Source organism: Gastrolobium bilobum, unplaced genomic scaffold (assembly GCF_033153095.1).
Source record: "Gastrolobium bilobum isolate Gb01-03AN ecotype WA unplaced genomic scaffold, APGP_CSIRO_Gbil_v1 utg142576, whole genome shotgun sequence".
In the NCBI taxonomy this organism is placed as follows: domain Eukaryota; kingdom Viridiplantae; phylum Streptophyta; class Magnoliopsida; order Fabales; family Fabaceae; genus Gastrolobium; species Gastrolobium bilobum.
The window spans coordinates 16,012-39,680 of record NW_026899753.1 but is presented as its reverse complement, the minus strand read 5'-3'; the positions used below and the strand labels follow the sequence as shown (position 1 = coordinate 39,680).

The 23,669-nt window shown below is 33.3% G+C and overlaps 2 protein-coding genes across 2 annotated transcripts; both read right to left on the bottom strand.

The window, feature by feature from the left end:
• Positions 1–4,075: 4,075 nt before the first annotated feature.
• On the bottom strand, positions 4,076–23,397 carry LOC133293236 (probable O-methyltransferase 3). Its single transcript, XM_061491776.1, has 3 exons — positions 23,385–23,397; positions 4,698–5,491; positions 4,076–4,378 (listed from the first exon to the last, which is right to left on the bottom strand). Exons 2-3 carry the CDS (start codon positions 5,466–5,468, stop codon positions 4,076–4,078), a joined length of 1,074 nt encoding a protein of 357 aa, XP_061347760.1. The 5' UTR covers positions 5,469–5,491; positions 23,385–23,397.
• LOC133293237 (probable O-methyltransferase 3) lies at positions 21,558–23,364 on the bottom strand. Its single transcript, XM_061491777.1, has 2 exons — positions 22,594–23,364; positions 21,558–21,860 (listed from the first exon to the last, which is right to left on the bottom strand). The coding sequence occupies exons 1-2, from the start codon at positions 23,362–23,364 to the stop codon at positions 21,558–21,560; spliced, it is 1,074 nt and encodes a 357-aa protein (XP_061347761.1).
• Positions 23,398–23,669: the final 272 nt, after the last annotated feature.

Genomic DNA, 23,669 nt, shown 5'->3' with positions numbered 1-23,669 from the left:
TGTGTTTTCATGTATTGCTTTATTGAAATGCTTTTGAGCTATTAAGTGCAAATGCCTATGATATGTATGTGATGTTTCGCCTAGACGAGAAGATGATCCTGTGGGCAGGTACAACATGGGCGTGTACTATGTGGGTAATAGACGTGTGTAAATCCTGTATTTCTCTGGCCAGTAGAATAGTTAACTCACATGACATAATTATCTGCTGCATTGAACTGATTTGAAACTTATATTATTAAACTGCTTTTAGAACTTATATTGCTCATGTAAGTGAGCTTGAGGTGGAGAAATCCTTGAGGACCCCTTGCCTTACTGAAATTTCTGTTTAGAGATCTCACACCACGTTTGGGGCGCTTATTTCAGGTTCAGGTAACCCAGGGGTTGAGACCTCTAGCGGTAGGAGCCGGAGCTTAGTTGATTGATATGCTTGCTGATTATGCTGATGCACCTGTTTAGTGATTATATCTTATCCACTATCATGCTGTTTGTTTTGAGACTTGATGAGTATGCTGTGTATTTGGTGAGCTTGGGGATTGTTCATGCCACATTGATTTGACGATGTTTAAGTTTATTTGAGTTGTATAAACTATTACGATCTGTCCGGTCTACGTGCTGTAGTTCCGAGACTAGAGACACATTTTCAGTTATATTATTTATTGAGGTTATTCAGTGTAGATAGCTGTTCATTTGCAATTACATACAGGCAATGTTTTGAAAAATAATTAAGGAATCAACTTGGTAATTGATAATGACGTCATAATTGAAAAGAAAATGATATTTCGCATTTTTAATTAAGCGTGGCTTAATACGATGACATGTTAACAAACCGGGTATACACGGGATGTTACAAGTGCAGTGAGGAAATGCGATTTGCTCGCTGAGGAGGTCGTTTAAGTGAGGAGCTCAATGAGCAGCATAAATTGCTAAAAGTGTGAAATAAAGCCATCTAGTGTATGGGCACTTCATGGTAATGTTGAATAAGATTTGTATGATATGTCTAAGCTAAGTTTAGTTATTCCGCAAAGTTACTTTGTTATAGTTACAATTTTGGTTATTTTAAATACAATATCGACTTTAAACGGAAACATGTAAAGTTTAAAAAGAAAATGTTTAGCCGTATATTTAATAGAACTGAAGTAATTGTAACTGTGTTTAATATCACATGTAATGATAACATACTGGTACATAACAGGGTGTTACATTGTTTGTTGTAGCGAGCATTCCAGTGAGTTACTCTGACAACAAAAATATGGTTTCTTATTTTGGGTATAACTGAGTTATGCTCGCCCAATTGATATGATATTGGTTTCGTTGTAAAGATAAAAGAGAGATCTACAACTTCTATGAATAATTCAAGATCCAAATCCATCATCTTGGATACTAAAAATTGGCTCGAAGATAGCTTCAAGAAGATTTTCACTAAATCATTACTCCTCATTTATCGTTTTAAGTCCTTTTATCTTACTCATTGCTCCAATCCTCTCATTTAATAATTTGAACCCGAAGCGAATATATTTTAAGTCAACAACATATAAAACATGAAAAGTCCAAAGTCTTTTGCATTTGATAATGTATACTATGTCTTTGACCATATTTATTATTATTTAGCATATTTTTGGTCCTAAAGGCATGATATATCAAACATGAAGCTTAACAATGCATGTAACTTTATTTCATTTATTTTTTTTTTATTTTTTTTTGGTAAAACTTTATTTCATTTATCAGTTCACTTTTAACTTTCGATTTTAAGTTTTTTATTTCTCCTTTTAGCATGGGCACGTTTGTATATAACTACCCTAACAAGTTTTTTTTTACTTTGGCTTCATTAGTTATGCACCCTTTGTATCTACTGGATCTAAATCAACTGCTGTGTGTATATTCTAATTTTTCTATAATGAAAAAAGTGTCTTTTTTTAATTTCATCTCTTCAGTATTACTTCTCATCCTTCATTTTTTTAGGGAAAAGTTTAAAAATCATCGTATGATATTGCTTTGAATCACTTACACCCTTATATTTTTCTTTAATCATTAAATCCCTTATGAATTTTTCTATTCACACCCTTGCTTAACACTGTTAGGAACTTAACTGAGTATACATATTTTACACCTCTTAAAAGAAGAAATAAAATGATTAAAAAAAAAAGAAAAAAAAGATCAAATGTTATGAAAACTTAGAATACTTAATAAAAGACTAACAGAAAAAATAGAAAAAAAATTCAAATGTGTCTAAATAAAAGAGAGAGAATAAAGACCAAAACATAGAAAAAAAAAAGATCAAATATGTTAAGAGTCACAACAGTGACAAAAAAGACTGAAATTAAAAAAAAAAATTGAAGTTAGTCCAAACGAAAATAAATACTGAAGACGAAAAATAGAAAAAAAATTAGGATAAAAAATAAAATAAAAAAGAAATGAAACAAGAAATGACAATTATGAGTTTTCAATGTATTTGATTTGATTTTTAATTTATTTTACTTTTTGTCCTCGATCTATTTTATTTTTTTTTATTTAGATATATTTGGTCTTTTTTCACTTTTTGGTCTATTTTATTCTGATTTTTTTTTTCTTCTTCTTTTAGCCTTGTGCTACCCCATCTACTTAAGATTTTCATATATATATATATATATATATATATATATATATATATATAGAGAGAGAGAGAGAGAGAGAGATTTTTAAAAAAGATCAAACATATCTAAATAAAAAGAATAAAATAGATTAAGGATAAAAAATAAAACAAATTATATTGAAAATTCATAGCTGTGATTTTTTTGTTTTATTTTTTTATCTTGATTTTATATTCTATTTTTTGTATTCAATATTTTTTTTTTCATTTAGACTTTTTTATTTTTTTCATTTTACTCTTTTTTTCATTGTTGTGATTTTTAACATATTTGGTCTTATTTTTTCTTCTATGTTTTTATTTAGACACATTTTGATTTCTTTTAATCTTTTATTAAATATTTTAAAGTTTTCATAACTTTTGATTTTATTTTTATTTTTATAAGAAGGGTAAAATAGATATATTTAGTCAAGTTTCTAACAGTATTAAAAAGAGGTGGATGAAAAAAATTACAAGAGTTTAAGTGATTTATATATATATATATATATAAGGGTATAAGTGATTCAAAGCAATAGCATTTGGAAATTTTTGAACCTTTTCCTTTTTCTTATTCAATTTTTTGTTATCTTTTATTTTTTATAATTTATACAAAATTAAGTATTCACGTGTCATCTTCCTGTATATCCATTCGGCCTAGGAAAATGCCAATTTTGCCCTGTGCGTTACTGAAAAGAGATTTGCGTTCAGGTTCTGTGGCCACAAGATATAAGTTTAACTAAGCTGAAAAGCTTTTCCTCTGTTGATAATGTATGGCCTTCTTTGTCATTCACGCGTTGAACGTGAGAATTCAATATTATTTATCACATTATTTCAGTTTTTTAATTGGTCTCGTACTTATTTATTAATTTGGGGCACATACGGGCCCGTTTGGATGAGCTTTTTTTCTTCAAAAGTTACTTTTTTTTAAGAAAAAAAATATTTTTCGTTTTTAGTTCGTTTGGACGTCTGCTTTTAAAAAAAGAAGTCACAAAAAAGCCAAAAATCTACTTTTCTCATAAGCTAAAATTTTTAACTTTTTAGAAAAGTAGAAGTCAGAAGCCAAATATTCTTTTCAAAAACTAAATATTTTTATAAAAATATAAATAGCTTTAACTTTTATAAAAAGTACTTTTAAGATAAGTAAGTAGTAAAAGTTACTTTTAAAAAAGGTGAACCAAACGACATGTGATAATATCCCTGCTTCTAATCCCGTTGATTTTATGTGTTAGTGTTTCGAATAATTTGATTGTACTCAAAATGTTCCCTGTAGCACAAATGACGAGTCGCATTATTATTGCTAATTTGCTATTATATATATTCCACTCCATCAGACATATAAAAATTACCAAACATTTAAACGAGCACACATCAATGATAAAGACTTCTGCTGATACTTCTACACATCAATGATAAACGAGCACACATCAGACATTTAAATTACCAAAGGTGATGCTAGCATTTGGCAAGAAGCCACTACGGATAAACCTCAATGAGAGACCTTAAACCGAAAACTGGAGTTATCTTGTAATCACTGAAACCAGCAGAGGAAATCAACTTAGCCCATTCTTTTTCACTTCTCTCTTTTCCTGTTAGCAACACCATCATCAGCATATCAAAGAAGAGTTGCGCTTCTACTGATTCATCATCTCGCTTCTCTTTCCCTATCACCATGTCTATTATGATCAACTTTCCTTCTTTGCCTTTGTTCATGATTGCCTCCTTGCATTTCTTCAATATTTTCACACATTCCTCATCATTCCAATCATGCAATATTGACTGCTTGCCATTCAAAAAGCCGTAACGATTAAAGATCTGAATCCCTTATATATGTGTTCAAGAAATGATTTACTTTTGACATTGTAACTTGCAAATAAATCAGCTTATCATGTTATGTTTTTAACTTGGATAACAAACCCCAGAGAAAAATCTAAAGAGATAGATAGATTTTCTGTTTTACTGGAATGAGCAGAGATCTACCTATCAAGTCCTCCCTCAACTAAGTCCCAAATTGTGAGATAAATAGTACAAAACAAGCATGATCTATTTATTAGGCAATATAATTAGATATATAACTAGTAATGTGGTAACAATATACCTTCAATAGAATGGCATTGGCAGGAGGAATTGAGTGAAACATGTCTCCTCCAACATATTTAAGGTTGTCACTTCCTTGCAAATCAGCAACAACATGTGGAAGATCAAATACAGTGCAATCAAGTTGTGGGAATGATTTGGCAATGGCCTTAGCCATAGTGCCAGTGCTTCCCCCAACATCTACAAGTGATTCCAATCCATTGAACACTCCCTTGCACCTCTCAATTACCACACTGGCAATCAATCTAGCATCACTTGCCATGGCATCATTGAAAAACTGATTAAATTTTGGGTTGGAGCCAGCATAATCCCAAATTGTCATCTTGTGTGCTGTGTGAAATGGGGTAGGATCATCATTTCTAAACCATGTAGGGAAATGATGCCATGATTCAGTCAAAATTGGATCAAGCATGCCAAGCAAGAAAGGCCTCTGACTCAATGGGTTGTCCTTGAGAAGTAGAATAGATGCATCAGTGAGCACATAACCCGTTTCTAGCTCATTCTCGATGGTATTCTGTTGAGAAAAGAAGCCAGAATGAGCCAAAATTCGCATCAAGCGGTAGATGAAGGAGGTTTTGGAAGGGTGGATAGATAGTGAAGCAATGAGTTGTGAGAGTGGCATGGGTTTACCATAGTTGTGAATGGCTTCTGGTATGCCTAAGTCAATTGCACATTTAAGGGACATAGAGTTTATGAAGCTGCAAATGTGATTCCATATGTGGGTTTGAGCATTAAGCAGTTTGGCAGCATGCTCTTCGCTTTGGAATTCCATGATTTTCCTCTCTGAACTACTAGCTAGATTTGTGGTTTCACTTCTATGGAACATCGCATTAGTTGGGTCTATTTATAAGGCAAGCTGGATAAATATTCTTCTTCTTTTTTTAATTTCTCAGGGGTACGATGTGCATGGTAAAATATGTTGCAGTTACTTTAAGACACACACAAACACATATAAACGATAATGTTGTGGTACATCCAACCATTACTTGCTAACTTAATTGACACCAAGTCCATCCTTTTTTTTTTTTTTTTTCGGTAAACAGACACCAACCATCTTTAATTTTTCGGTTTAATGTCAATGTCAGAGATTCACTTTCATTTAGTCATCCTTCTAATAAGTGAAAAAGTTACAAGTACCGGGTAGCATTATCATCTTAAAATTACTGGGAATTTGTTCCAAAAAAAAGTGTAAATTTTTTTTAACACTTAAGATTTCAAGAATGTCACCCCTTTCATGGTATTCTTGGATGACATTTTGAAAAAATAAATAAATTATACACAAAATAAAATCTGTTAGAATTTCCTCATAATTGAATTTTTTCACGTTTCCACAGGACATTCGCGAAAGGTGGTGCAAAAGGGGTCACCAAAGCCCCCCACTTTGTGTCTTTTTTATTTGTCATGATTCTTCCAAGCGGTACAATTACAATCCATTAAAAACAACATACCCTCTCAGGTCCATTAATTCTCCGAATGGAATTGCTGGAATTAACGGCTTACATACCTGTCAAATTATTAATCAACTTAATTAGCTTGTAATTATGTGAACTTATCTTGGCTGAATATATATATATATATATATATATATATATATATATATATATAGGGTCAGGATTATTTTACAGCAGTGTAAGTTACACTTTCAATCTTGTCCACTGATCCCACTTATATCTAAGGGTTCAAATTTTTTAGTAATGTGAGTCATTGGATACAAGTGGATCAATGGTCAAGATTGAGTGTAAGACTTCTAACTCTTACACCGGTGTAAGAATATCATGCCTCATCTATATATATATATATATATATATATATAAACTAATTTAGAACATTTGGCAATGTGACTAGACAAATTATCTCCAGCAACCCTAAAATTACGTCTTTTAGGATATTGAGAGAATTAATAAATGATATTTTATGAATTTTATTTGTTTATTTATTATATGAACTTTACCAAAATACAACTTATTAATTCTCCCAACCCTAAAAATGACATAATTTTTGATTTTCTGGAGATAATTTTATTTCGTGTAAAAATACAAATGATAAACTCATATATAATTTACAAAATACACTATGTATTCCCGGAAGTACATTAGGTTGGTTACACTAAGTACTTCCGGAAGTACATAGTGTAATTTGCACAAATTTGTAAAAAAAGTTTGTAAACGAATCATTCCTCATATATATGAAGTAGGATCCTTTGACAGCAATGTCAAATTTGAAGTTTGACATCTCATCTGAGAGCCATTAGATAAAAAAAATCAATGGTGTCATATGCTTACAAATTAGAGTCATTGATCTTTTTTGATCTAACGGCTATAAGATGAGGTGTCAAACTTCAAATTTGACACTGCTGTCAAAGAATCCTACCTATATATATATAAGTCTTACATTCAATTTTAACCGTTGATTTCCGTGCATTAAACGGTTATAATTGATTTATTCTTATTAATTAATTATTAATTCTCAATAAATTACAACCGTGATATATACAAAAATCAAACTTTTAGGATTGAGTGTAAGATTTATTATTCTTACACCGATGTCAAAAAAATTATGCCCATATATATATGCACTCATGGCGGACCTGCTCAATTGCCAATGTGGGCAAGTGCAGATATAAATTTGGAGATACATTTTTTTTAGTAAAGAAGAGATATATTTTTTAATTAATTAGAAATGTAACGAGTAATTTTAGTAGATGGATTGCCAAAAATGCAAGCACATGTACTAAGAAAAAACACATCTTATTTACTGCTTATGTTTTAGTATTTTTATATCATAAAGTTAATTACTATTTTTTTATGTTAAGTTGAAGTTTTCTTTTTTTTTCTTGTTTGAGGATTATATCCCTCGTGTTATATGAACTAAATTTTTTATCATGTTAAGAAAAAGACAAGTTAATATTAAAGAAAGTGAGAGGGCACATTATTCAATGAATTAGTCTTTTTTTTTCTTAACATGATGAAAAATTTGGTTTATTTAACATGAGGATATAAACCCTTGTTTTTATATTCTTTTAATTTTTAATGCATTTAAAACTTTGTTTTTTAAAAAAAAATCAGGGGCAACACGCCACTAAATGTGCAGACCTAAATAAAATTTTTCGGGTCCGCCATTGTATAATAAAATTTTCTGGGTCCGCCATTGTATATATGTGAGTGTGTGTATGGTTTTACACCTCTTATGTCACATGAGATTTTCGAATTTTGCATCAGACACATACATGGTGGGATCCACATTTTTTTAAAAAACAAAAAAAAATTGAAGCACTTATCTTGATGTCTCATTGGCATAAGTGCATATTTTTCCTGTGAAATAAGAATTTTAAACCCCATATATATAATTATGTGGGTTACTTTTTATCATGTTTCAAGAATTTGGAATTCTTCTGCAAACTATGTACTATGGATAGTAGATAGTTGTAATATAATTAAAAAATAACTTTTATTATTATAACTATGTACCCATCAGTGTATATAGTTATAAGGGGTATGAAAAAATAAAGTTAATATTATAACTATGTATTCCCCGAAGTACATAGTTTTCTAGAGAACTTTAAATTCCTGCAACATAAGGGCCTATTATGCCTACATATATATATATATATATGTGTGTGTGTGTGTATATATATATATATAAATATATATGGTTCCATCTGGTGTCTAGTCACAGGATACAAGGTTTTATCCATTTGCACCCTTATAACTATGTACTCCGGGGAGTACATAGTTATAATTTATTTTTGTCTCTCTCTCTCCACGTTATAATTTGTTTTTTTCTCTCTCTCCACGTCAGCCGACAAGTTTATGAAAAACTTATCAAGAGATAAAAAAAATACTTTAATATTATAACTATGTACTTCCCGGAGCACATAGTTATAAGGGGGTGATAAGCCAAAACCTTATATCCAGTCACAGGATATACACTGAACTTTATATATATATATATATATATATATATATATATATATATATATATATATATATGGCTTATCGTTTCTCAATTTGCTTGAGATAATTTATCTCCAGCTACTAAATTATAACCGTACAAAGATGGATCAATGGTGATAAAGGAAGAGAGAGAAAAAGTGAATCATAACAATTTAAAGGTGAATCAATTAATATAAGGAAATAAATAAACAAAACGACGTAGGTTTTGGGAGGATGGAAATAAATATATCTCAAACTGCTTGAGAAATATTTTTCTTATATATATATATATATATATATATATATATATATATATGGGTTTTATAAGAGTTATGTTGAAGGAAAAGTGATTGTGTTATGTTATAGAGATTCGTTTTGCGTGCCTGAGTTTTTTTTTTTTTTGGTTTCAAAAATTGCGGGTCCCACAAAATGTTGTGTGTGTATGAAAGTTGTTGTGGTCATGTTAAATGATAGATGCAAAACCCTATATATATATATATATAAATATATATATATATATATATATATATATATATATATATATATATATATAAATATATATATTGGGGACAAAATTTGTTGACACCGAATCTTAACCTTTGATTTTCGTCAATCTAACGGTTATAAGTTATTTAGAATTACTAATTAATTAATAAGCTTGATCTAATAAATTATAAGTATCAGATTGAAGGAAATCAACAGTTATGATTTGGTGCCAAAGGATTCTATCTTGTATAATTAATACTGTGGTAATAGTTATCTTCTATAAAATAGCATCGGCAAGAGGAATTGACTCACGCATGTCCCTCCAACATATTTAAGGTTCTCAGTTCTTTGCAAATAAGGAACAACATGTGGAATATAAAATATGGTGCAATCAAGCGGTGGGAACTAGGGGTGTAAATGGGCTGGGCTGGGCTGGGCTTTGGCCTTCCTGGCCCAAGCCTACGTAAAAAAAAATTCAGCCTATCTGGCCTACTGGCCTATCAAAGGCTTTATTTGTAGGCCAAGCCCGACCTATTTTTAAAAATAAGAAAGCCCGGCATGGCCTACAGGCCTTGTAGGCCTACCATTGTAGATACTAAGCAAAGAAAATAATTGCACAGGGCAAAGAAAGTTTCATTCATGAATGCACTAGTACTTCTCATAAGAAAAAAATAACAAACAAAAAAGAGTCAATATAATACCCCAGCTTTAGAATGTATATCATAGAGGAATAGAGTCAAAGAAATAGGGAAAATAAGAAAAATACAATTATTGGGTGCTGAAATAAAGTCTACTAGAAAATGTCATTCATCTAAAAATTAGGGTTGGTATTGGTACTTTGTCATGCCACATAAAATAAATATTATTTTATTTTTAAGAGTAAATACCCCTTTTTGTCCCTGGCAATTTTCACGAGGCACATTTTAGTCCCGAATAATAAAAAAGGCTCATTTTAGTCCAAAAATTTGAAAAAAAAAAAGGCCACGTTAGTCCTTCTGTTAGTTGGCATCTGACGGCCCAACTAACGGAGCACACATGGACCGTTACTTTGCTGAGTCGCCGTTAAGTATGCCAGCGTGGAAGTAATACGACGCCGTTTTGCACATGCCTTATCTCTTGTTGGAGTTTTGGACAACTGAAAGTCCTATTTGGTCCTTGGAAAATTTATCGAGACCCTATTTGGTCCTTAACACTAAAAAACCACCATTGCAGCAAACCTTTCAAACCACCATTGCAGCAAACCACCAACCATATCATCAATTTTTAGTTAGGGGAGGGGGAGGATGGAGGAAGAGAAATAATTATGCTTTTGCATAGAATGAAGCCTCATCTACTATCTGTCATGAAAAAACTAGGAACTGACAAATACCTCCTTGCTAGCTTGGTCGAATTGGTGCCATACTCCTCCAAAGTTGGTAACTTATTGCTACTACTTCCAGGGCCAACAGTAGCACCAACGCTGTCAGCACCCTCACCAACCATGCAAATAACCTGTTACCATCCAGTGGAGAAAAACAAGATTGACACAAAAATTAAGGTAAAAATATATTCATATATAATAGAAAATGTGGGAAAAACAATAAATGAGGACATAATACTAGCCTGAGTGCGAATATTAGTTGGATTAGCACCCAGGTTTTCAAGAACACGTACTGCTACACCCTCTCCCTCTCTAAGGAGACCCAGAAGCAAGCGCTCAGATCCAATATAATTACTTGACAATCAATCAAGGCAGCAATCATGTTTGCAATATTTCATATAGTAAATAACTTACTCTATAACTACTTTTATGCCCATCAAAATGCAAAATTGTAGAATTCCAAATGCTCAAGAGGGCACTGAGTAAAACTTTTTAACTCCAAATATTATTTGACATCCTAATAACTCCAACCAATTTGTATAAATCATTTTAGTTTTTGAAGGAAGATAGTACCATCTATCAGTGGATTACCATGGATGGAAAGGTTTTCAATCATTCGGCAGGAGCATTATGCAAGAAATGTTAGACAAAAGAGATTTATTTTGCATCATCACAGTACTTAGCAAACAGCATCTTCCAGGGAGTATTATGGATCATTTGAAGATTGGAGTCCTTTATAAATCTGAATCTAGTTCATGATCCTTATCTTCTCTCTGTACCACATTACATAATGGGGTAGTTAATCCGATCCTCTGGTTTTTTACTTTGTTATTCTACTTTTTCTATAAATCATCAAAACTTACTTGATTCTACATGTAAAATGGATAAATGCACTGGACCATATATAACCAAATCAATTCTACCATTTTTCAAACAACAACAACAAACGATGGGAAAACTGGTAAGAAATAGCAAGTTGGTGGCTTACCAAGTTGGAAAAAAATTGATGATATGGTTGGTGGTTTGCTGAAACGGTGGTTTGAAAGGTTTGGTGCAATGGTGGTTTTTTAGTGTTAAGGACCAAATAGGACCTCGATAAATTTGTCAGGGACTAAATAGGAGCTTCAGTTGTCTAAAACTCCAACAAGACATAAGACATGTGCAAAACGGCGTCGTACTACTTCCACGCTGGCATACTTAACGGTGACTCAGCAAAGTAACGGTCCACGTGTACTCCGTTAGTTGGACCGTCAGATGCCAACTAACGGAAGGACTAATGTGGCCCTTTTTTTCAAATTTTTGGACTAAAATGAGCCTTTTTTATTGTTCGGGACTAAAATGTGCCTCGTGAAAATTGTCAGGGACGAAAAATGGTATTTACTCTATTTTTAATAAATTAAATAGGCCAACCTACAAGGCTTTGGGCCAGGCTTGACAAAATTGGCCTACGACCTTTTTGTTAAAAAAACTTTCTTAAAAGCCTAAGCCTATTCTACTTTTCTGAAAGACCGGGCCAAGCCAGGCTTAATGTAGGTTGGGCTGTAGGCTGGGCTGGGCCAGCCTGACCCATTTACACCCCTAGTGGGAATGACTTTGCAATCGTCTTTTCCATAGTCTCACTTTCTTTGCAATTACCAACACGTGAAAGATCAAATTAATGCATGGAACCATGGATAAATCCCAAAAAAGTGGAATAAAAAAATATAAAGTCATTTCGTAAATGTAAAACCAATCAAGTGATTGTTGTTTGAAATAGTATTTTGGTATGACATTAAACTCCCAATGAATGTTTTTCCTCCATGAGAAAAGTAGATTTTGAAAAGAAAAAAAAATCCGCTTTTTTTATATTATCCATATATTTATCTATTACTGAGAAGAGACACATAAAATTCAAGCATAACATTGTATCAAACAAATAATTTAGAGCCGAAGCTCATAAGAGTACTATGCTAAGCATGAATAGTTTTCAGTGTTGAGAATTTCAAACAAAACTTTTCAGTTTGAAAAAGGAAATTAGAATTTAACTTGAATACCCCTCACTAAGATAAACAATACACTCATCACTCAAGTGTTTGGGGTATAATCTCTCACTACATCAGTGTAATGACACTACTATAGGCTTGATCTTATTCTCAAGTTCCTAAAGATGAGGAACATAGATAACATGCAAAAATTGATCTAAAGGTCTTTTTAGGGTTGTAATGTGGCCTGGTTTAGGGGTAGGAATATTTGGAAAGTAGCTAATTTTATTGTGTGAGATTGAAACATATTTAATTTAATTCAAGGCTCAGTCAACTCTAATACAATGATTTAACTATTTTTCTTCCTTTCAATTCATGATTTTTTTTCCTTTTTCACCACCTTTTTCTTTCTTCTTGTTAATAATTTATAGCATAAATTTTCTTTCACAATTTCTTTCTTTTCCTTTGCACATCCTCTTCTCAAACAGATTTATTCTTCCTTTGAGGTACACTTTTCCTTTTTATCACTTAACTTTCAATGGAGCACTTCACCTTAAATTTTCTTTGATCGGTATTTCAATCTCATTTAAGGGTGAGTCAACAGGAATAATAGCTAAGTAATTTATGGAAAATTGAACAAAAATCAGTCTAAGGCTCAAAGGGGCTAGCAATGGAAAAAAATTCTTTTCAGGTAGGCTATTTGACCAAGTGGTTAACAAGAAAAAATGTCTTTATCATTTCAATTCATGCATGCATCTCAGATAAACAGATCAAGTTCTAGAGTACCACTACAGTGAGGCCTCTCCAAAAAAATAATTACTGTATAGGCTCAAATCTAACAGGCTGTGGTGTCAAGCTAGAATCTAATTCCTAATTTTCACATCAAAGCTTTATCTAAAAATTCTCATAAAGAAAATCACACAAACGAGCAGTCATATTCTCTAGTTAATATTCAATGCAATGTCATGACAGAAAAATTATTTTGAATTCTCACAGTTTCACTTGTGCCTCCTAGAGTTTATTCAGATTTATTAACCAATTTAGCTCATGCTATTTTGGAAAAATATTCAGAGACACCACTACCAGTAGAATAGAAAACAGACAACTAAAAAAAATAAGATAAAATTCAAAAAGTTTGAGATATCTCCCCTGAATTTGAAAATTCCTGCTAAGCATATTTATTATTCTCTGTGTATTCCTCAGTCCAAGCATAATATGCACCCAATTCTCAGATTTAAAACATTGTTGTCCCCACAAATAATATTAAACCAAAGGATTCTGCGAGCTAAGAACACACATCTAGATCAAAACAAGATATTGATAATAGGAGAATATGTACATGAATTATCAAAATAAGAGTATATATCTGCATACAGTACTAAAAGGAAAAATAAATAAAAATAAAATAAAATAAAATAAAATAAAAAATAAAATAAAAAATAAATTTAAAAATGAAAAATTTATTGGGTTGCCTCCCAATTAGCGTTTGTTTTACGTCACGAGCCTTACGTACCCCTCATGATTATGGTAGTTGGAAGCACGCTACCATTGATGAACCAGTCTTCTTGATCCAATATTGTGTCCTTCCATAATACTCCTGCGCAGATGAATGAGAAGAAGTTGCCTCAGGAGCTCTAAATTTAGTCTTCACATGCTTTCCATTGCTCCTGAGTTTTTCCATCTTATCTTTTGGCTTGCGTTCCTCATACTTCTGATGGATTTTCTTCTTGTTTCTTTCCTCAACATTCTTTTCAACAATGCAGTAAACTTGACCTTCAGGTTTCCTAATCAATTCAACTAGCTCTTCTTTCCGTGCATTTGAAACTTCAGTTGAATCGATGGCTTTAACTACCTCAGTTAGTTGATCATCATTCAGTAGCTCTGAGGAGTGCAAAATGTCTGCAAATTGATCTTCAATAGTGGGAGGATTTGCTTCTTCAAGGATCTTCTCTGAAATTGCTTCTTCTATTACATCGATCTGAAAGCAGTCTTCTTTATCTTCAGGATGCTTCATGGCCTCAAAAACATTCATTTTAAATTCACCACCACTAACTCTAAAGATCATCTTTCCTTGCTCCACATCAATCAGTGCCCTAGCAGTTGCTAACAATGGTCTCCCCAAGATGAGAGGCATGTTGTCATCTTCCTCCATACTAGGCACAACAAAATCAGTTGGAAATATATAATCATTTACCTTTACAAGGAAATCTTCTAGCACTCCTTTCGACCTTTTGATGGAACTATCAGCAAACTAGAGAGACATCAAGGTAGATTTCAACTCCGTAATCCCCAAAGATTGTGCAAAAGAAAGAGGCATCAAGTTAACACTGGCTCCTAGATCACATAGAGCCCTTCCTACTTTAATATTCCCAATCATACAAGGGATACTGAATCTCCCTGGGTCTTTGACTTTAGATGGAAATCCCTTTTTGATCACATCACTACTCTCTTCAGTTAAAGCTACCGTTTCCATCCCTCTGAGCTTATGTTTGTTTGACAAGAGACCCTTCATGAATTTAGCATAAAGAGGCATGTTCTCCAGAGCTTCGGAGAATGGAATGTTAATTTGCAGCTTTTTAAACATCTTTATAAACTTTGAGTATTGTTGTTTCTCTTTATCTTGCTTTTGCCGAAGAGGGTGTGGAGCTTTTGCATAAGGATCTGGTTGACTGAATCTTGATGGAAGTTTCTTTGTAGTTTTCTTATTACGATTGATTGTTCCTCTAAAGTAGGTTACATCATCATAATTAGGAGCCTCTTCTTTCGTAGTAATATCCTCTTTTGTCTCTTCATCTTTTGTTTTCTCCTCTTTTGGTGCTTCCTTTGCTACCTTGGCTGGCTTATCTTGAGGTTCAATCACCTTCCCACTTCGAGTGGTGATTGCATTACAGTACTCTCTTGGATTAACTACAGTGTCACTAGGCATTGTCCCCGGAGTTCTTTCATTCAATTGCTTAGCCAGCTGTCCAATTTGAGTTTCAAGATTTCGGATTGAAGCCTCCTGATTCTTGATCGATGCCTCTTGAGTCTTGAAGTTCGATCTTATCTCTTGAATGAAAGCACTGGTGGTTGAAGCCATAGTCTCCACCAATTTCTCCAAAACTGAAATTGAGCTAGATGGAACAGGCTATTGTGGTTGTGGATTGTAAGAGAGACCTGAGTTATTCCTCCAACCCGTGTTGTTGCTGCCTTGGTAGTTGTTCCTTTGTGGGTTTCCCATATAGTTGACTTCTGAAGGTTGAGCTAACGGGCAACTCACAGTCAAATGTCCTTCAGCACATATGTAACATATTATTGGTTCCTCAGCATTGATGGCAGAGATTTGATTCTTAGCAACTATCTTTGTGAGAGATTCCATTTGTTTCTGCAAACTCTGTTGACCAATCATTAAGATTTCAACTCTATCCACTTGCAAAATGCCTCTATTTGAGCTAGGTACATCCTCATTCTCCTCAGCAGCTAATTCTTCAATGAGTTGTAGAGATACAACTGGAGCTTTGTTAACTAATGATCCATTAGCAGCCACATTCAGGAATTTTCTATCAGCATGGCATATACCATGGTAGAAGAGCCTCACTTTATCTCCTGCTTGAAGAGCATATTGTGGGCAAGCGGTCAATAAGCCTTTGAATCTCCTCCAAGCTGCGCCAAAGGATTCACCATCATGTTGAGAGAAATGATCAATCTCTCACTTCTTCTGCATGAATTTAACTACCAAGTCATCCCATGAAGTGATGCTCCCTTCAGGTTCATTCCTTAGCCATTCCTTTGCTCTTCCTTTCAATGTAAAAGGAAAAAGTACCAGACAAATGGCATCAGTGCTAACTCCATTATACTTGTGAAGCCGACATAGTTCCAAAAATTCCGACACATGAAGATTGGGATCATAGTCGTCCTCCCCTGAAAATTGATTGTTCTGGAATAGCTGCAAGAAGGTCGGATGAACTTCAAAGTTGTTGGCCTGGATTGGTGGAATGATGATTGCAGAAGAGACAGGTGCAAATGATGGGTTGAGGAATTACTCCATGGTATCCTCATGTGGTATTTCTTCAACCATAGTTGATGTTTATCCTTGGAAGAGTGATCAGTTCACTCTTTCTTTTTTCTTTTCGCTCCTTGTAAGAACCTGCACCGTTAATTAAGGAATTTAATTAATTAATTATGAGATTAATGAGATAATTCCATAATTGACCCTAATAATTACGAGAAGACTTAGATAATTTTGGTAAGTGATTAATAATGTTGAAAGTCGCTTTTCTGACGAAAAGTGCAGATACCGGTTCTGCTCCACGGTATAAATGCATACCGATGAAGTATCCCGAAAAATTATAATAAGTGTGGGAACATTCCTAGAATAATATATAGGACTAGCATAACAAGTTTCAGGTCAAAATAATGAGAACTGGTGCCAGAACTGATATTGGCTATATAAAAAGCGCGTACCGGAAAGGTGCTGTGAAAAATAAAATAAAAACATGATAAATCCTAGAAAAATGGCTAGGTTCAAAATCCTAAGTTTGAGATTAAAATGATAAGCGTAGCTATTAGAGCTAATACAATACGTTTTAAGTTAATGAGCCTATATATATACCTGGTGGCACAATGCCCTAGGTCAGAATACAAATTCCTACGTGAGTTTTTGGACCTCCCTTGGTTGTTGGTTAGTTTCTCCCCTTTGCCACCCTTCTCTTCCTTCATTCTTCACAAAAGACTCCACCTTTACATTGATGCTTCCTCTTTGAAGTTATAAACACTGATTTGTGAGCATTGTGAGGGAGTTGGTGAAGCATTTCTGGGTGTGTGTTTGCTGTTTGTAAGACTTGAGGGGGTTGTGTTCTGACTTTGGTTGAGTGAAACCATTGTCATGGTAGTTTTGGCTTCAAGAAACCATTTTTCTTGATAAAAGGCAAAGCTTGAGTGCATTTTCGTCTCTTAGAAGAGTCAGTGTTGTGGTGTTGTGTAGAGGACCCCTAGTGTGCCTCATTTTCATAGTTTTTGGAGCTTGAGGTCTACCATGATCACCTCTTTGTCATTTTCATGATTTAAGCTTGTTTTATCCTTTAAAAAGTAAAACATGGATCATTTGAGTTAAGGACTGTGTTTCTGAGTTCCTAATATGTTAATAAACATCTGTTAATGGAGACATTGGACTCCAAATCAAGTTTGGACACTTAAAAGTGGACTTATGCAGAAGAATGCTCGAGTTTCTGCATTCGGTCTGATAAGTATTCGAATACTTTTCAGGTAGTATTCGAATACTTATCCCTTGGTAGTCGAATACTCCTTGCAGGAGTATTGGGATACTGTTTTGGGAAGAAAAGTATTCGGATACCTTTGAGTAAGTATTCAAATACTTGGTAGTATACGAATACTGTTGTGTTAGTATTCGGATACATGGTGGTATTGGGATACTGGGGGAAAAAGTATTCGGATACCTTGTAGTATTCGAATACTTAAGTGAAACTAGTCGAATACTTTCTGGAGACAGGGAGTATTCGAATACTCATCGAGGAGTATTCGAATACCTCCTGCAGAAATTGCATGAAATGACTTAAAATGAGTTGGAAAGCCTTAATCACTTAATGGAATCTTGAGCAATGATTATTGATGATTAATTATTGTATAAACAGATTGTGATTGTGCTGTTTGTGGGCATTGAGCTAGTGTGAGCTTGGCTTGGATAGTTAGCTTGCGAGGTAAGCTTTCGTGTCCTCGGTTTAGCCATTGTTGGTTCCACCATACCCCATGGGGGAATGGTTTTATGCATGATGTGTTTTCATGTTTTGATGATTGAAATGCTTTTGAGTTGTTAAGTGCAAGGGCCTTATAATATGCATGTGTTGTTCCATCTAGACGGTAAGCCTGAGTATGTGGCGTCATACAATACAGTGATTCTGTGGGTGGGTGCAAGTGGCGTCTTGCACTAGGTGTGGGTAATAGACGTATATAAATCCTGCATTTCTCTGGCCAGTAGAATAGTTGACATAAATGACATGATTATCTGTTGCATTGCACTGATTTTGGAACTTATATTGTTAAACTACTTTTAGAACTTATATTGCACATGTAAGTGAGCTTGGGGGGGGGGGGGGAGAAATCCTTGAGGACCCATTGCGTTACTGAGATTTCTGTTTAGAGATCTCACCCCACGTTTGAGGCGCTTATTCCCAGGGGTTGAGACCTCTAGTGGCAGGAGGCCGGAGCTTAGTTGATTGATATGCTTGCTGATTATGCTGATGTACCTGTTTAGTGATTACGCCTTATCCATTACCATGTTGTTTGTATTGAGACTTGTTGAGTATGTTGTTTATTTGGTGAGCATGGGGATTGTCCATGCCACATTGATTTAACTATGTCTTACTCTAGTTTTGAGTTGTATAAACTATCAGGATCTGTCCGGTCTACATGTTGTAGTTCCGTGACTAGAGACACAGTTAGTTATTTTATATATTGAGGTAGTTCAGTTAGATGTTTAATTGCAATTTACATGCAGGCAATGTTTTGAAAAAGAATTAAGTAATCAACTTGGTAATTGATAATGACATCATAATTGAAAAGAAAAAGATATTTCGCATTTTTAATTAAGTGTGTCTTAATACGATGACATAATAACAAACTGGATATACACGAGGTGTTACACTCCTTAGTGATCATTCTATTCTCCCTTGCTATCTTTTCAATTTTCGATTCGTAGAGCAAGTCATTTGGATCAACTGTACCTCGCATAAACCAGAATTAAAAAGAAATCAGGAAGGGTAAAAAAATAAAAAATAAAGGTCTAATCTTAAATTCCACAGATACTGCTATTGTTGATTTTTAGTCTCCGGCAACGGCGCCAAAAACTTGTTGCGAACACGGCAAGTATATCGGTCGTACAAGTAATAAAGTGATTAAGTAAAAGTATCGTTCCCACGAGGACTAAATTCAAGCAATAGTTTCGTCGTTTTTATCTAAGTTAGACAATTCAAAAGTAATTTCGCAGGTAATCAATATTTAATTAAAAATCAAATAAAGATGACAGTAAAAGAAATCAATTAAAAAGATTATTTGAAATAAAAATTGAGTTTTAAAATGAAGAATAAAAATACAGTTAGGTTTACTTCACCTCCGATCCCCCTTAATTTGTTTAATTACAATTCAATATTATTCTATCTCAATTATTTCAAATAATTCATCATCTAGAAATTAATTGATTAAATCCTAATGTCTTAGTTCTTTAACCCTTTAACCCAATCAGAATCCTAATGTCTTAGAAATCCCTTTTAGATTAAGCCTTAAGCGCGATGAATTACAAAAGTTTGCAATTCCTACAAGCCTATGTCTAGACCAAGCAAGAACTGGTGTTCTACCCATGTCTAGATCAAGATCCCAATATGTCTATTATGAACCCTAGCCCTCTTTATCCCTATATAATTGGCCAGATCATACAAGAATTTAAACATGCAAATCAAGGTAAATACAAATAATTTGAGACAGTTTATTAATGAAAAGAATTAAACCAAAACAAGGATTCACATCGGATCTATATTCCTAACTACTAAGAAAACTAGCCAGACATAGCTGGCTTAAACAAAATAAAGAAAATAAAAGAAATCATAAAGAAGAAGAAGAAGAATCAATATTGTTCAGTCTCCTTCAAGCTCCTCTCTCTCTAAAATCTCCAACTCTGTTATAAAAAAAAAATCTCCAACTCAGGACTCTGGTGTTCTCCTCCTTCCTCTGAATATGCTTGCCTCTGTCCAATTCCTTTGTGTTTCCAAGAGATGCCTTTTTATAGGGGTAAAACCATATCTTTTAATTTTCCATAATATCTTTAATGAAATTTTCACTAGAATCTCTAATCATATATTTGATCCAATCCTTCAAATCTTCCCCTTTTTATTTAATGAAAAGTTTTCCTTAAAAATATTCAAACGAAGATTTGATAAGATCTTGAATGATTCAGAAATTCAAAGCAACTTTACTTGATCTCTCCAATTTATCTTTTTTATTGAGCTGAAATTTACTATAAAATATAAGAAATCTTATGAGAATATTATTGAAAATAAAATAACAATTTAATTATAATTCTCATAACTTTTAATTACTTTTAATCAATTTCATGCTCATATTAATCCTTAATATATAATAAATTGAAGACTGATCAATTACTTAATTAGTTGGATTATAGTCGAGCATAAGCGGTGATAACATGTATATGTTTTTCCTACCAATTGACGGCTTTTAAGCTGAAACATCACATTATCTCCACTGCTTGATGATAGTCGAGTTGTTTTTTAGTTATAAATCATTGGAGTTCTTCTCTGCTTTTTGAAGGATGAGAGATTGAAGTAACGGCACTAAGCAATAATGCCAACCTCTTTTTCTTATTTTATCTATTACCTTTCCGTCGGCATCCTCTATTAATAAAACTTCCAGTTGTAACTTTTGTTAACTCATATCGTTATAACTTTTCACTTGATTACAATGCTCAATCCTACAAGTAATTAATTATACAAGAACTAAGGTAATTAATTTAATTATCAAAAAATAAAAAACAATTACCTGTAGGCCTATTAAATATTTTCTCAATTGTTTAAAGAAAAGTCTTAAAGAATACATAAGTTTTTATTCTATTAAATGTTCTTTTAATATAACATTTTTACTTCATAATTGATGTTTTAAAGATACTTGTTACTTAATGAAAAAGTAGAGTATTATAGTCATAAAAAAAAAAAAGTTATGCAATATGTCCCATTCACTGGCATTTTTCTTTTGTCGACCAAATCCAACCGTATCTTGGTCCGGTCATACCAACCAAAATGTCTTTCCTGTTCTATAGCTTAGTTTGTATAAACTATGGCATGAAATAAATAAACAAACATATATATATTAAAAGTGCACTTTGACATCACACCCACCATGAAATTTGCCATCTTACGCGTCTATTTATAGTAATACACGATTGCATAAAGACAAATTACCTAGACCCACAAGAGTTTCCGCATTAAAAAAACAAGGTGCACACAGTGGACAGAAAAAACATGGTGTAAACTACTAAACTTGGATAGGTCAATGAGAACAAACTAACAGAGGAATTCATGTGAATGATACATAGTGTGCCTCTTATCATCACACTTATACTACGGATAAACCTCAATGAGAGACTTCAAACCCAGAAGTTGAGTTATTTTGTAGTTACTGAAACCAGCAGAGAAAAAAAGCTTGGCCCATTCTTTCTCATTTCTCTCTTTTCCAGTCACCAAGGCCATCATTTCCATATCAAAGAAGAGCTTCGTGTCAACAAATTCACCATCTATCTCTTCATTCCCCATCACGACCTCAATGATTATCACCTTCCCTTCTTTACCTTTGCTAGTGAGTGCCTCCTTGCATTTCTTCAGTATTTTCACACATTCCTCATCGTTCCAGTCATGCAATATCCACTGCATGTCACTCAAATTAATTATGAATGTGCAACGAAATTAAATATTATTTTGCTATATTTTAAATTGTGTTAGCTAGAGAGATATAATATAAAATTATAGAAGATTTATTACTTAATAACTTAACCTTTTAGGTGAGATAATTATATATCATGGTATCAGATCCAAGATAATCATAGATTAAGTGAGATCATTGTTTATCAAATGGCAAAACCTTGCAAGAAATTGTTATATTTCTTAATTGTGTTAGAGAGATATAATATAAAATTATTGAAGACTCATCACTTAATAACTTAACCTTTTAGGTGAGATGATTAATTATTTATCAAGGTATCAAATCCAAAAAAACCATGGATTAGGTGAGATGATTGTTTATCAAATAGTAAAACCCTCAAGAAATAAAAAAATGTGTGTAACCTAGATCTTTTTATTGGAATAAGCAGAGATCAATATGTCAAGTTATGAAGCAACTTAGACCCTAATTATGATAACAAGTTCATTCTCAATAATGATGCATCTTTGCTAAAGGTTTGACAATTTAGAAGAAGATAATAAACTATGGGATATGATCTGTTTACAAATTTTTTTTGCAAATTGCACTAAGTACGACCGGTCGTACAATGCATGATTAAAGTAGGACCGGTCGTACTTAGCGTAGTTTGTAAGAGTTTGTAAACAAAAAAATTTGTAAATATAACCTGTCTCATAAACTATATATGTGAAAATACTTTACCTTTAACAAAATGGAATCGGCGGAGGGAATTGACTCAAACATGTCACCTCCAACATATTTTAGATTGTCACTTCCTTGCAAGCCATTAACAACATGTGGGAGATCAAATACAATACACTCCAATTGTGGGAATGACTTGGCAATGGCCTTTGCCATAGTCCCTGTGCCTCCCCCAACATCAACTAATGACTCCAATCCCATGAACACTCCCTCGCACTTCTCAACGACCACATTGGAAATCAATCGAGCATCACTAGCCATGGCTTCATTGAGAACGTGATTGAATTTGGGCTCATGGCAAGCATAATCCCAAAGTGTCATCCCATTTTCCGTGTAAAATGGAGTAGGATCATCATTTTTAAACCAAGTAGAAAATTTCTGCCATGGATTTATCATAGTTGGGTCTAGTACGAAATGCAAAAAAGATGTCAAGCTCAAGGGTTGATCATTAAGTAGTAATCTAGATGCATCGGTTAGCCCATACCTCACTTCTAGCTCATTTTCAGTAACATTTTGCTGAAAGAAGAAACCAGAATGGGTCAAAATTCGCATCAAGCGATAGATGCTTCCAGTTTTGGAAGGGTGGATTGGTAGTGAAGCAATGAGTAGTGAGAGCGGCATGGGTTGGCCATACTTGTGTATGACATCTGGAATGCATAACTCAATTGCACATTTAAGGGACATGGAGTTTATGAAGCTAAAAATGTGATTGAATATATGGGTTTGAGCTTGAAGTAGTTTGGCAGCATGCTCCTCAATGGGGGATTCCATAGCTTTGATGCCTGAACTACTTTGCTAGATTTGTAGTATGGAAACTCACATTACTTGGGTCCATTTATAGGGGGAGCAGGTGTTCTGCCAATATCTTGAAATATGGACATAACTTAAAATTACTGCAGATAAGAGCAACACTATAATATGCCAATATATATTTTATTCAAGTTGCTGAAAACTATATAATATTTTTCACGTTTGTTTTATTTATAATGACACTAGTATGTTACCCGAGGAATCCACGGCAAAATTAAAAGAGTTTAATATTATAAACTTTTAATTTTTTTTAAATACTTAAATAC

Bases quoted from the DNA above. Each gene is read 5' to 3' on its own strand.
- LOC133293236 (XM_061491776.1), bottom strand. From the start codon at position 5,468: ATGGAATTCCAAAGCGAAGAGCATGCTGCCAAACTGCTTAATGCTCAA. The intron at 4,379-4,697 runs GTATATTGTTAC...AATGGCAAGCAG, and splicing joins CCAATGCCATTCTATTGAAG to TCAATATTGCATGATTGGAA.
- LOC133293237 (XM_061491777.1), bottom strand. From the start codon at position 23,364: ATGGAATCCCCCATTGAGGAGCATGCTGCCAAACTACTTCAAGCTCAA. The intron at 21,861-22,593 runs GTAAAGTATTTT...AGTGACATGCAG, and splicing joins CCGATTCCATTTTGTTAAAG to TGGATATTGCATGACTGGAA.